Below are 14,905 nucleotides of genomic sequence, written 5' to 3' on the forward strand. Positions count from 1 at the left end.
AGCTCGGGACACATAACAAAATTCAACGGACGAATAAGACAAAGCGGACCAATGAGAGAGCGGGTTGAGGGATAAGTGCGCGTTTTAACTGTGTGCGCGGATCTGACGGTGCGTAAGCGCGTTGCAAGGAAAGGATATTTCACACACACACACACACACACAGGAGCGGAGCTACTCCATAGCATCCAACAGAGATATTTTTAGAAAACAAGACTTGCAAGCTTCTCCCTCCTATCTATAGTGTGATAAAGGAAAACCCAATCAGTTCCTGACAGCAGTTCAGACCCTCAACAGCTATCTACCCCTACCAGCCTACTCTACAACTCAGAAAAAACTAGTGACAAGTACTTTGGGTACATCTAATTTACATCTTTGTAGTTAAACTACCAACCTAGTGATAAACAGTGTTGGCTGCTAGGCTAGAAAGCCTCAAGTGTAAACCATTTATAGTATTGACTTAAAACTTCGTGTCCCGCCGCTGAACCGTTGACCCGATGGAGCAGCCGCAAGCGCCAGGAGGCGACCAAGTCCAAGGATTCCAGGATCTCGGTGGCGGCGACGGTTGTCGCCCCAGGCACCAGGGTGGGGGCGCTGGATAGCACCCCCCAGTCATCGCAGGTGGCGGCGCCGGATGGCGCCCCATACATCGACTCCGATGCGCTGGCTAGCGCCTCCTGCCTCTCTCGTTCAACGGCCGCCAGGGGCCCTTTCCTTAATCCTGGGCTTGTTGTTATGTCACCTCGATTGTATTTTCTTCAATGGATGGTGGGCCCCTCCCTTTCCGTTGGAATAAGGGGTGTATTTGTTGTGCTGGAGGCTTGGGGGGTTAGATTGTTTATCAATGCATTGTGATAGTACATCTAGGTTCTATTTTTGGCCTTATCACAATACACAACAGATTTGCTTACCAAGCCTGTTCTATTTTTAGTTTTATCACAATACACAACAAATTGTTTACCAATCCTTGCTCATAAATCTATTGTTCAGCCTTCACACTAGGGTGGTAATCCCTACAATGTGATATAATATCTGCTTTTCTAGATGGGTGGCTGCGCTGTAGCCTCTCAGGATACTTGGAGTTAACGTAGTTTTCTTCTGCTTGGTACACTACACTCGTATGTTCGCTCGCAGCTCGCAGCTATTTGGCTTGTTTCAGCCTGTCGGCGGCAGGGAATGTCCCATCCTGCAGCGCCGTGTATCCGAATCCAGCTGGTGGCGGCAGGGAATGTCCCGTCCTGCAGCGCCGTTGGTTCGAATCCTTGGCTTGTTTCAGCCTGTCGGCGGCAGGGAATGTCCCGTCCTGCAGCGCCGTGTATCCGAATCCGGCTGGTGGCGGCAGGGAATGTCCCGTCCTGCAGCGCCGCTGGTTCGAATCCTGCTATCTCTTGCAGTAAATGTTGGCCTATTTTCAGCCGTTTACACTTAGTTGGCCTGTTTCAGCCCGTCCGCAGGCCTGTTTCAGCCCTTGAGCGCTCAATTCTCCGTTAGATGTCGGCGCTTCTCGCGGTTCTCCGTCAAGTTTCGCTGCTCTCCGCAGTCTCTTGTCCGATCTCGCTACTCTCCGCAGCTCGGGTTCCGCCACACTTAGTGGTCTTTCGCTAGATTTCGCTTCCACAACTGCCGGATGCAGAGTTAGACCTTGCTATCCAGGGTGGGTAATTCAGGTTGCTTGTGTCAGTTTTGCCAGTTTCACTGCTGGGAGTACCTTAGCCTCAGCTGCGCGTCTGCTCTACACTTGTGGTTTGCCGTAATCTCACACAGCTGTCACCAAAAGTTGTGGTATCCGCCTAGGATAAATGGCAGACACCAGAGTTCAAATGACTACGGCAGTGTGAACAGACGTGGACACCTATACTATAGAGAAGCTACGCTTCTCTAGCAATCACTAAATAATAAACAGAGTCTATTCAGTTGTTCCTTTATTGAAGGTCTAAGGATTACTAACGTTATATACAACAAACAATAACTACACAGATAGGAATAAATAATCATAAATAAAATCAATATAATACATATACAATAGTCAGTTTGGGCAATAATGATCCCCCATCCCTGGAAAGGGTGGGGGGAATTAACAATACAGCTTAACCATAATAAGGCTGTCAGAATCAATCATTAATTTTAGGCATAGGGAGGGGGTCGGCAGACCCCTTCCCCAGGACTCGGGGGAGGGCCCTTTGCCCTTCCCCGAACCCCGGTCGGGGTTGCCATAGGCATGGCTCACGGTTGCCGAATACCACACTAGTATGCTTTACAGTCTAATAACCACTCCCTCCCTGGTATAGAATGTATAAATGTCAATAGCCTAAGAGAAAACTTTAGCGTTCCAAAATTATTGTTTTAAAAAAAAGGAAAAAAACGTACAATTAAAAGAGAAAAAAAAGCCAGAATGATAAAAAATGATTTCAAAATCCCTTTAATAGATTTATCCTATAGAGCTAAATACTGTATTAAAAATACTAACTAACTAATTCGAAAATATTTGCAACACTGTAAGAACTATTAAAAGTTTGCTAATCTAAAGCAGGGGTTTAAGGTATATATGACATCACAAAAATAATAAAACCTAGGGGTAAATGTTTTATCTTTAAATAATAACACAATTCTTTAATCTTTCTAACACATATAATTCAGTGGGGGAAAATAGAATGAGAATATTTTATCATTGTTCTATCTCTTGATCTATGTATTGAAGTGCACCTCTGTAATAGAAAATAACCAATTTGAAACTTAATTAAATAGAAAAAATAAACCAACATTAAGATATGTTTTTTTTATTGTTTTTTTTTGTTGTTTCATTTGACTAAACTGAAATTCTTTTTAAACATACTATCGGCTACGGCGCCCCTTAGAGGCCTCTATGGGCACTTTAGGTTGAGGTAGGGAGTTCAATTTGATTCCCTTATTTTCATTTTATTTTAAAAAAATTCCCGAGGGTGAATTTTTTTCTTAGGGCATTTTCTCTTTGGAGGGTAGAGGTACCCTCTCCAAAGATAGGTGAATACCTTTCCTAGACCTAATAGTAGCTTTAATGTAAAGGAGACCCATATTTGATCAGTGATTAGGGAGATCCTTCGCAAAAAAATCTTATTACTTTATATTGTAGGATTGTATTCTTTATAGATTAAATGCACTAGTATTGTGGTAATACGGCAACAGACGGACGGGTAGTTTACAGAATTGCTACGCCTTCTGCACTAATCCCATTATATCACCATTTACCTCATGACCGCAGGTGACCCCGTTGCGCAGCGGTCAAACTGGCCTGGCTAAATATGGGGAGGGGCACGGACACGCAGCTATCACGCGCCCCTCACGCAACTATACAACCGGGAGGCGCTGCCTCCCCTTTTACCACAGCTACCCCCACAGGCTGTCTACCGCCGTGGGCTACGCCCTTGTGTCCCACACCCCCTTCAAACCTAACCTATTGTTATAATCTATTTGTATATATATAGTAAACATCCATTGTAAATGTATTCAGTTAAATATATAATTTCTGTATGACTAAATCCTGCTAGTTTGTTTTGGTAGAATACTTCAAGGCTAGGGCTCGTTGGATTCGAACTCGCAACCGGTGAGCTGAAACGCTTCGGCTTACCACATCTTGGTGTCAGCGTGTTTCAATCGAGCCCTACAGAAATTAGCCTATTCTACCTCTGATTGGACCCTTTGGCAAGTAAGGGGACAGTCAGCTGCCAACTGAGAAGCCAACTGACCCGTGAGACGGCCTTTTTAGGTCGATTTTCCATCATTTGAACGCATTATGTAGGCCTCTGGCCTACGGCAAGCAGATTTAGCCTGCTAAAAGCGCCAGTTTACGGCGTTTTTTCCGTACAGTGTAGGAGTAGCGCTAGGTGCGCAGTCACGGTAATCGGATAATTTAGCTCAGACGGCTACAAAACTGAGTCTAAATTGGCAAGTGTAGCTGGGACAAGCCCCAGGACACCCAGGCCAAACCTACGAGACGGACAGCTAAGTGCTGGTCTCCCTGAGAAGGCAATGTGTGGCTGCGAAGCTTCAGCACACAAGTAAGGCCTACCACTGCGACGGATAGCAGAATTTGAGCCAAAGGCACGGCAGGACGGGACATTCCCTGCCGCTGCCTCCCAGGATTCGAACCCGAGGCGCTGCAGGAAGGGCCATTCCCTGCCGCCATCTTTCGGGATTCGAACCAGCGGCGCTGCAGGACGGGACATTCCCTGCCGCCGCCATCCATCTGACCCTTGCAGGACGGACATTCCCTGCTGCCGGTGCTTCCAGAATCACACCTAGAGCTCCTAGTGATAACTACACATAAGTGTGTATAAATGTCAACCAAGTGATAAAAAGAAATATAAAATTGTTGACCCAGTGATAATTGATAAGCTCTAGTGATTCGAAGCTACAGTATAAGCCACCATCAGCGGTCTACACACACACACCATGGTAAGCGATACTACCATAGCTGCGGTTCGGCCACCGCCGAAGTTTCTGCCGACCCCAGCCGAGCGGGAGGCCCCCCTGTCTCAAGGGCAGGACCTCCACTTCCCCTGCCACATCAGGGTGAGGTTTCCTACGCCTGACCCTGCCCAGCACGTACAGGTTGATGCTATGGTAGATTCTGGCAACCGTGTACCAGGGTCTGCCGTCATTTCTGAACACCTCATGCACGCAATGGGCGTGCAGCGCATGTTGGTTCCAGACAACACCCAAATCCTGACTGCTAATGAAGAAGGGCAGCCCCTTCAGGTAATTGGAAAATTATATGAATTATATATGGCAGTTTCACACACTCTTATACTCCATCTGTACCACGTGACTGTGGTACGGAATCTCTCACACCCTCTGAACCTAGGAGGGTATTTTCTCAAGGAGTTCGGAACTAGGCTCTGTTTCGACATGCAACCCCCCTGCTTGTGGGTGCGTGGGGAGTTTATCCCACTCCGTGGCGTCCCCATCGACCGGGAGACAGCCGAGAGAGAGTTGAGTTACGAGGGGCCTCTGCCAGGCCCACTGCCAGAGCAGCAGCGTGTAGTTGAGAAAGGCACACACTGGGTGGATGCTGCGCTAAACGCCCACAGGGGGACCAACCTGCTAGCCATGGGGTTGCCCCCAGTGCCCAAGGTGCCTCTGGAGAACCTGCCAACGACGTTTCCCGAGATTTCCAGCCCTCCAGAGCCGATCTTCTCCGCCGACACCTTCATCAACAGCCAGCCGTGTCCACCTGGCCCCCTCTATCCGGGGCCCCCAGCAATCCAACCGGCCAAGTCCAAGTCCAGGCCCGTCAAGTCGCGGCCTGATGCACCCGGAGCCACGCTCGGCCCCCAGGAATCAGCCTCTCCCGGCGCCGTGCCCGTCAAGTCGTGGCCGGACGCCCCCGGAGCCATGCATGGCTCCGATGCCTCAGCCTCTCCCAGCGCCGAGCCCGTCAAGTCGCGGCCGAACGCCCACGGAGCCCAGGCTGGTCCCGGCGCCCCGGCCTCTCCCAGCGCCGAGCCCGTCAAATCGTGGCCGGACGCCCTCGGAGCCACGCCTGGCTCCGACGCCTCAGCCCCTCCCAACGCCGAGCCCGTCAAATCGCGGCCGGTGGCTCCCAGAGCTGAAGCTGACCCCGTGCCAGCCACGTACAGGCTAAGCGCTGTCACTCCAACTGATGGCCAACCACCCCAACTCCGTACGGCCAAGAGGGTGGTCTTGCCTGGCCGCGGTGTCATGGCTGTCCCTGTTGAACTAGTGGGGCACCGTACCAAGGATGCCAACCAACTATCTGCCCCAGAACAGAGGTTTGGGGAGTATCTTGTCATCCCAGAAGGCCTGTATGCCCACAGGCCTGGCTCCGCCAGCGTGTTCCGAGTGCTGGTGGTAAATGAGGGGGAGATGCCTCTCCTGCTGAACGCCGGCCTCCCCGTGGCTGGGGAGCTGGTCAAGCCCGACATTCTGGAGGTTTCTGATAAGCCTCCCCCTCGTATTCATTCGTTCCAAGAGCCTGTTGAGCCCCCAGATATGCAGGAGCTGTGGGCAGCCCTTGAGATGGAGGAGAACAAATTTCTGCGCAAGGACCCCCTGCTCAAGAAGGAGGTCTGGACCATGTTGTCAGAGTACAGAGACGTCTTCTCAAACTCTACCCCCGGCTGCACTGATGTAGTAGAGTTAAGGCTGGGCCTCAAGCCAGGGACCCAGCCGATCCGCCAGAGATTTAGGGATCTGAACCCGCGGCAGGAGGCTGAGCTGGAGAAGCAACTGGACACCTGGCTGCAAGAGGGAGTTATAGAGCCGTCAGACTCCGCCTGGAGCAGCCCCCTGGTGCCCATCAAGAAGAAGGACGGGAGCACCCGCTGGGCCGTCGACTACAGGGCCCTCAACAAGTGCCTTGAGCTTGACAGCTACCCCTTGCCCAGGATCCAGCAGCTGGTAGAACGAGCGGGAGGACACCGCGTCTACAGTGCCTTAGACGCGGTGGCTGCGTACTACACCATCCGAGTGTCCGAGGACAGCCGGCCCTGCACCGCCTTCACCACCCCCAGAGGCTTGTACCAATGGAAAAGGATGCCCTTTGGCCTAGCTACAGCACCATCTGTCTACTCCAGATTTATTGCAGGAGTCCTGAACCCATTAGGCACGGCCAACCTCCAGTCATATCTTAATGACGTCCTGACCTTTCACCAGGATACCTGGGCCCACCTGGCTAGGCCCCCGGGAAGTCTTGGAAGCCCACCGCAGGGGAGGAATACGCCTCAAGCCAGCCAAGACCAAGCTGTTTTGAGCCAAAGTGGACTATCTGGGCCACACCCTCAGCCGTGAGGGGATAGCCATGCAAGAGGATTATATTGACCGCATCCTTGACTGGCCGGCCCCCATCACCCCCAAGGACTTGCTGGCGCTCCTGGGGTTCTTTGGCTACTACCGCCTGTTCATCCCAGAGTATGCCAACCTCACCTACGAGATGAATCGGCAGAAAACGGCCAAGACACTGACCTGGACGGCTGAGATGGAAGCCCAGCTGCTACAGCTCAAGGACAAGTTTCGCCAAGCCCCCATCCGAGCGCCACCCAGGTTTGACTTACCGGCTGTGTTCCAGCTCACCACAGACTTCAGCAGCTGCGCCATCTCTGCCATACTCAGCCAATGCCAGGACAGCAAGGAGAGGCTTATTGCCGCCGTGGGGCGCAAGACAACCGACCCCGAGACTCGCTACCCGTCCTGGAAGGGAGAGATGGCCGCCATCATGTATGGAATTTGGAAATTCCACGGCATCTTGTCCTACCGTAGTTTCCAGATCAACACTGATTCCTCAGCCTTGCTACAGATGAAGTCGCTGAACACATCCACAGGGATGGTGGCCCGCTGGCAGGAGGAGCTAGTGGCTCTAGACTTCACTGTCTGCCATCGTCCTGGCACCCAGAACACCAATGCTGACGCCCTCAGCCGCCGGGAGGACGATAATATGCCAACAGCCACCGCCGAAGAATTAGCAGAGCAGGCTGAGTACATCCACACCCTTTGCCAGCTAGGGGAGCCCGCAGCTGGCAGGCCCGCTGCAGCACGGCTGGACCCGGCCAGAGTTTTAGAGGCACAGACACAGGATCCCCTCTTGCTCCGTGTCCGCCAGTGGGTGGCCGACGGCAAAGCCCCAACTAAGGCTGAGCTGCGAGGCAAGGAACGGGACGAGCAGCAGTACGCCAGCCGCTTCGCAGCCCTGGGACTCGACGAGCATAGCTGCCTCACCACCACCGACCAGACCCTGACAGGGGAGAGGACAAGATACCTGCTGCCTTCGGCCCTCCAGCAGGACGCGTTTTTTCTGGCCCATGGGACCCCCATGGCCGGGCACTTTGGGATGGACGCTACTATTGCCCGCGTCGCCATGCATTTCTGGTGGCCCAACCTGTCCCGTGACGTCCGCCTGATGGTTCAGACTTGCCCTGAGTGTGTACAGAAGGTCACCAAGGAAAGGTTGAAGTTAGGGATACACGTGCCCTCCCGCCAGGGGTATCCACAACAAGTCCTGTTTATTGACTTGGTGGGGCCCCTGCCAGAGACACCAGCCGGGAACCGCTACATCCTCACCTGTCAGGATGGGTTCAGCCGGTTTGTCAGCCTCTACGCCATCCCCAACAAGCGCACTCTCACGGTGGCTGAAGCCCTACTGCACCGCCACCTGGCCACGTTCGGATGTCCCCTGAAGATCCACTCCGACAATGGGATGGAGTTTACTGGCCAGGTATTCAAGGAACTGGTCTCCAAGCTCGAGATTGGCCTGACACATCCACCGCCCTACAACCCGCAGTCCAACCGGGTGGAGAGGTTCCATCGGATGCTCAACACAGGCATGCGGCTGTTCCTGGACAGAGACGACAACAACTGGGAGCCGCACTTGCCTGCCATTGCCTTCGCCTACAATACCAATGCCTGCGTGACCCCGTTCCTGGCCTACTTTGGGAGAGAGGCCAAGCTTCCGGTGGACATGGTGCTCCGGCTGCCAGACACTGAGTATGCCTCAGTCCCAGCCAACGTCCAAGCTCTCCTGCAACGCTACCATGCCGTGTACGACGCAATCCAGCAGCGAGAGGAGGGAACCATCCGAAGGAGCGTGGCCGCCTACGAAGGCACGGCCAAGTACGAAGTTGGAGACCTGGTCTGGTATCTGGCCCCCCGCCTGGTGCCAGGGAAGTCGGCCAAGATTACCAAGAGATGGACTGGCCCTTGGAAGATAGTGAGACAAGCCACAGACGTCCATTATGTCATCAAACCTGCCGCTCCAACAGCCAAGATCTCGGAAATCACCGCGCATGTAGGCCGACTGCGCAAATACACCGGAGATGTAACTGCCCATCAGATTCCAACAGACATCCAAGGCGACCTGGACGGCAACGAGGACGCCACTGAGCTGCCCGCCGGAGCTGCGGCGCTGCCAGCTAGTGACCCAGGACAGTTCCCAGTGTACCAGCCGGCAGCCGCCGCCCCACAGCCTAGCGGCCAGGATCGCGACCCTGTAGAAGGAACCTGCAGCACAAACCCAACGAACCACCGCCGCCGCTGCCAGCCCCAGAGCCACCTAGGGATGCCATCTGGAACCCTGATACTGACATGGAGCCCCTGCCGGCCAGCAGCGAGCCTGCAGAAGGAGAAGCGGCCACTGAGATGGAAGTGGCGGCCCCAGAGGGTGAAGCTGAAGCGATGTGTCCCCTTCTGATGACAGCCGTCCCCATCCGAGTGGGAGCTAAGAGGCCAAGCAACCTGGACCAGGCAGGCGCCCCCATGGAATTTTACGCGCCTTCCTCCATCGTTATTCCCCCCTTGGGAGCCTCCAGAGTGAGCCTAGGCCTCCGTGTCCAGTTACCAGCCGAGACAGAACTAGTCCTGCAAACAAGGCAAAACTTCCAACGACGGGGCCTGGCTGTTGCCAACCCACGGCTGGAAGCCAACCGGGAGTTGACAATGCTGATATCCAACCACAGCCAGACCGAGCAGCGAGTGTCCCGCGGAGCCTGTATAGCCAGAGCTGTCCTCCACCGAGCTGTGCCCCAGGAAGATGTTGTCGTGCGCAGACAGAGGCTGCCGTATCCCCAGGTTCAAGGCCTGGTGGCTCGGGAGCCCCGCAGCCCTTGAAGGGGAGGTTGTGGTAATACGGCAACAGACGGACGGGTAGTTTACAGAATTGCTACGCAGTGGCTTATCATGACAAGCCTTCTGCACTAATCCCATTATATCACCATTTACCTCATGACCGCAGGTGACCCCGTTGCGCAGCGGTCAAACTGGCCTGGCTAAATATGGGGAGGGGCACGGACACGCAGCTATCACGAGCCCCTCACGCAACTATACAACCGGGAGGCGCTGCCTCCCCTTTTACCACAGCTACCCCCACAGGCTGTCTACCGCCGTGGGCTACGCCCTTGTGTCCCACACCCCCTTCAAACCTAACCTATTGTTATAATCTATTTGTATATATATAGTAAACATCCATTGTAAATGTATTCAGTTAAATATATAATTTCTGTATGACTAAATCCTGCTAGTTTGTTTTGGTAGAATACTTCAAGGCTAGGGCTCGTTGGATTCGAACTCGCAACCGGTGAGCTGAAACGCTTCGGCTTACCACAGTATATCTAATAGAATAGGAGGCATAGACGTCCAAGGGAGGGGGGGGGTAATGGGGTGATTACCCCCCCCCCCCAAACAATTTTGGGGGGGTAAATACCCCCCCCAAAATAAAAAATCTCTAACAAAAAAAAATTTTGCGAGCTTTGCACGCATTTTTAATACTAAATATTAAAATTCGCGAAAATTGTCTGTAATACGATGCTATACATGATTTTTCAGTATTGTTGAGAACTGGTTCCAATCCAGGGGATCTTAATCGGTTCTGAAGCCATACTGGATATTTTTAGTAAGATAAAAGTTATGCTTGAGAATTGTTTTATTAGCTATTATTATAAAAAATTTTCATTTTTAAAAAACGTCATTTGCGTCATCTTCGCGTAATTTCTATTTTCAGATATTTTGGAGAAGCTACCAATTTTACCCCCGGGGTAAAATTTTTTTTTTTTTGGGGGGGGTAAAAAAAAGTTTGCAGCGCGCGAAAATTGTCTATAATACGATGCTATACATGATTTTTCAGTATTGTTGAGAACTGGTTCCAATCCAGGGGATCTTAATCGGTTCTGAAGCCATACTGGATATTTTTAGTAATCCCTCGCGCGCTATTTATCCCTCCCCCCCCCAAAAAAAAAGCTTGGACGTCTATGATAGGAGGAGGCTCAAATAAACTAGGATTAAACTCTTGTAGTATATGCTATTTTAGATAGACCTTACTTTAACCAAATTAGCACAATCAACCTATTTTACCTTTTCCTTACCAGTGGCGTACAAAGGTGTTGTCAGGGGGTGGTGCAAAACTCGAGGGGTCGAAAAACGGAAGGAAGACATTTCAAATTTTAACTATTATAGGGAAGTTGACGCACCTTTATATTCACCCCCCCCCCCCCCCTCCCTCCTGCACTTCGTGTGTTTTAGTGTAATTTCTACTCTTTAACTAAAAATGTTTAAGCATAAAACAAACCTTTACATGCGTTTTCTTTATGAGTGAGATAATGCACTTTTTTTTAAAAATACTGTCCCTGTTTTCATAAAATATATAATTATGAGAAACAAATTTATAAAGTTTAAATATCAATCCTAAAGTCTTAAAATGCAAGTTTTCTATTTGAGCAACATGAAAGACTTTAGAATTTAGTTTGATTTAATTAAAAGCATTAAAGGAAAATTTACCTTATAATCCTATCTTTATATAAAAGAGGTAAGATGTTATCAAAGATCTCACAAACACCTGGACCGTTCTGATTCACTTTTACTTTGAAGCATTATTTTTGTCTTGTATACAGGTTTGAAAGAATTTTGCAATCCCAACACAGAAAAAAAACATATTTTGTTTATTGATGTCTCAAAGTTCGTATACCAAGTAAACTATGTCTTAATTGCATAAATCAAAAAGAATAAAGATTAGGTAAGAAAAAGTAACCTTTATTCTAAAAAACTCATTAATTTCCCTTTTTCTTGCAAGTTTTGTGTTTCAAAGTACAAGAAAAACTTTGTTTTACAAAACTATTTTGGTAGATGAACAACAATTTTTTTCATTTTATTTTAGGGGGGGGGGGGATTTTTTTCTAGGGGCGATTTCTCTTGGGAGGGTGATGGTACCCTCCCCCTAATTAATTATAAACCTTCCCGGGATCTATAAAAAGCTACCCTGTTAAGGAGAACCAGATCGGTTCAGTGGTTAGCGAGATCCTTCGGTACAAACACACAGACAAACAGACATTAATAATCTATTAATAAGAAAAATATTGCAAACAATTATTAAAGATAATTGAAATGTGATTTGTAAAAATTTAGTTTTGTCCACCTCATTTAAATAAACAATTCAATATATATTTTTAAAAGCGAAGCTTTTCTATAATTAGGGTCGGTCCGTCAGTCCGTCACGGATAGATTTTTCGTTAATTTAGACATGTTAGAATTGTCTTATTGATTTTAAATTTTGCATGGTGATTCCTTTAGTAGTTAGGTACGATTTAGAAAGCGTAGCAACTCTATAATCATTTCCAAAATGTCCGTACGTCCATTTTAAACATGTCGATTTTTTTTACATTTTTAACAACAAATTTGTATGTGACCTAATTATCCGATTGGTCTGATTTTTGGTATACTGATTCCTGGGACAACAAAGTACAATATTATAAGCGAAGCAACTCTATAATCAAGTCCTAAAAATGTAAGTATGTCCATAGTCATTATCCTGTATCAAGCAGTTTTTCAACAAATTTACTTACAATTTTGCTTTGACTCTTATACATTCGCATTCTGATTATTCAGTTCTGACATTATACAAGTGTTAATGTCCGTTTGTCCTATTGTTTCAGAGCTTCGCTTTTATGGATGTTGTCATCTTTGTTAATACTTAATTTAGGTTGGGTTTAGTAAGGGTTGTAAAAGGGCTCTTCATTGCATAGAAGCCCCTAAAAAAGGGAGGAAAAAATTAGAGGATTTTTATGGTCCTTTCGATGGTAGAGGAATATTACCTGAAATTCTGAGTAGATGATGTTCTAGTGAATACACAGTAATTAAAACTTTTTTCTCAAGAATCTATGACAGTGATTGGTAAAACCCAATTGGTATAGAAAGATTGAATACGTATACCCTTAATCTATCTATCTTTTTATTTTTAAGAAAGTAATTACCCATTCATAGCCTAAAACTTGCACTGGACCAAAAATAAAAATCACATCTTCTAAATTCATAATATTTTTTAGATGGGAGAAACAGCTGTAGCCAGCCATGCCCAAGCACATCAGCTGACCCACTCACCAGCTCAGTACACCATGAGGTGACAATATTTTGGCGGGAATATTAAAAGAAACCAGTTTTACTTCACAGCTGATACACTCAATAACTCATTAGATAATAGAATCGGCAAATTTCGGCGTCAAACCCAGTTTTCTAAGTTAGTTGACCAACTTACACAGCTTTTTAGCAACATTATTTTAACTTTAATGATAGGATTTGCTTTTCAGGGGAGATTAAAAGTAAATTGAAATCTACCATGAAGTTAATTAAGTCAATATATATATATTCGTAATCAAATTTAGCTTTGCTTCAATTAAAAGGCTTGTTTTATTTATGAAGAAAAAAAGTTTTTAAATTTCTCTTTTTTAGGCACACTTCAGAGTCCGAGCATAACTCCGTGTATGTGCTGAGCCTGCTAGGAACTGGTCTCATGGTGGTTATCATCATTGGAATTGTCCTTAGGAAACGGTCATCCCTGCCATACACTCATGATGGTTTCATTCAGGTAAATGACAACTCTAATTATGTTCTAACCAGTCCGTCCGTCTTATAGAATAAATAAAAAAACATTCCAGGACCTTTAAGAAGCTTCCCTGTAAAGGAGATCAATATCAGTCCAGCGGTTAACGAAATCTTTTAAAGAAAAACGAACAAACAAACATCCTGTTATCTTCAATTTTGTATTTGATAATAAGTTAAAAAGTTATTTTCGACTTGTTTATAATGTTAGACTTTTGTATTTGAGCACACTTGATGAAGTTGAAGTTTCTAAATCTAAATGTTTTTCCAAAGTTTGATTAAACTCCTTGAAACAAAGGAAAAACAAAACTAAAGCAGAGCAAAGACTAAACAGGGATATTAAGATTTGTTGCAGCAGTATTTATTTGTACTTAAGATCTCTAAAAAGACGCGTCTAATGGATTAAGAAAGATTGTTCATTACTTGAATAAGAATTGTCCTATTGGCGTAAGCTTTCATGAAAACCAATCTTGTTGTTCCGATGTTATTTCCTCCCTTCTAAGTTAGTTTAGATAGTTGCATATTAATACAAATTCCACATAACTAATCATCAAGGAACAAAGAAAGCAACATCTATAAGTAGCGAAACTCTTAGGTAAATAATTTACTTAAATAACAAGAAAAACAGACGGACGTAAATGTAGGTTTTAGGATATAAGCTTATTGGTTATGTAAATCTTATCATGTAAATTAATAACATGTATTACAAATAGCAACCATGAAAATCACATTTCTACACTTTCATAAAACTATTGAATACACAGTGGAATAAAGTTTATTGGTTAGAATTGAACAATCACTTTAAATAACAGCCGGAAATCGTATTCTTTTTCCCAACCAAACGTACATTTGGTATTTTAGAGTAGCTTTGGTTAGAAAATGTTCCTTCAAAGCAACGTAACATTATGGTTAGCCAAAAACAGTACACATTTGAGTCTACTTTTATTTTGGTTGGCTACAGTGAAAGTCTTCACAGAGACTATATAATACCCTAAAAAATCAAAAACAAACCCTATAATATTTTTTAAACTGTACAAAATATTAAAATAAAAATTCCTGGACTTTTTTATCTACTAATATTTTACTATTTTGTGCCTTTTTTTTCTTTGTAATTGTATGAATACCACAACACAAACTCTCCTGAAATGCATAGTAAAGTTGTGAATGTTGAACAACAACTTATCAATATGCATCAATACTACAGTCACGACTTGGAAAGGCATATTAGGCGATACAAGTCTTATGATTAAAAGGTATTTTTCAGCTGTGTTAAAAAAACAAGTGGTTTATTTAGAGTAGCCACTAAGGAAATATCTAAATGATATTTTAATAAGGTGTTTAGCCTTTTAAATTAAATGCGAATATTTTTAAGTCTTTAAAAGCCCTTACTTTACTCTATAAATACATGCCATTCAAATATTAATTGCATAGTTTTAGAAACAATGAAAACTATTTATCATATTTACAAACAAAAGGTTGGCAGTTGTGCACTTTTTAATGTTACAATAAATAAGAAGTTTTGCTTCCGTATGAGCAGGTAGGCTTTTGTAAAGCTCTT

General features: G+C 46.5%; 1 protein-coding gene across 2 annotated transcripts in view; it reads left to right on the forward strand.

Moving 5' to 3' along the window:
• LOC145329542 (amyloid-beta-like protein) overlaps positions 1 to 14,905 on the forward strand; it is a 75,840-nt gene that overhangs the window by 58,487 nt on the left and 2,448 nt on the right. For both annotated transcript variants that reach the window (XM_080173812.1, XM_080173813.1), the window contains exons 23-24: positions 12,795 to 12,868; positions 13,198 to 13,333. In XM_080173812.1, the coding sequence (XP_080029938.1) occupies positions 12,795 to 12,868; positions 13,198 to 13,333 (210 nt within the window). The remainder of the gene's footprint in view (positions 1 to 12,794; positions 12,869 to 13,197; positions 13,334 to 14,905) is intronic.

This window comes from Acartia tonsa, chromosome 10 (assembly GCF_053477335.1).
Source record: "Acartia tonsa isolate MP-2025a chromosome 10, ASM5347733v1, whole genome shotgun sequence".
In the NCBI taxonomy this organism is placed as follows: domain Eukaryota; kingdom Metazoa; phylum Arthropoda; class Copepoda; order Calanoida; family Acartiidae; genus Acartia; species Acartia tonsa.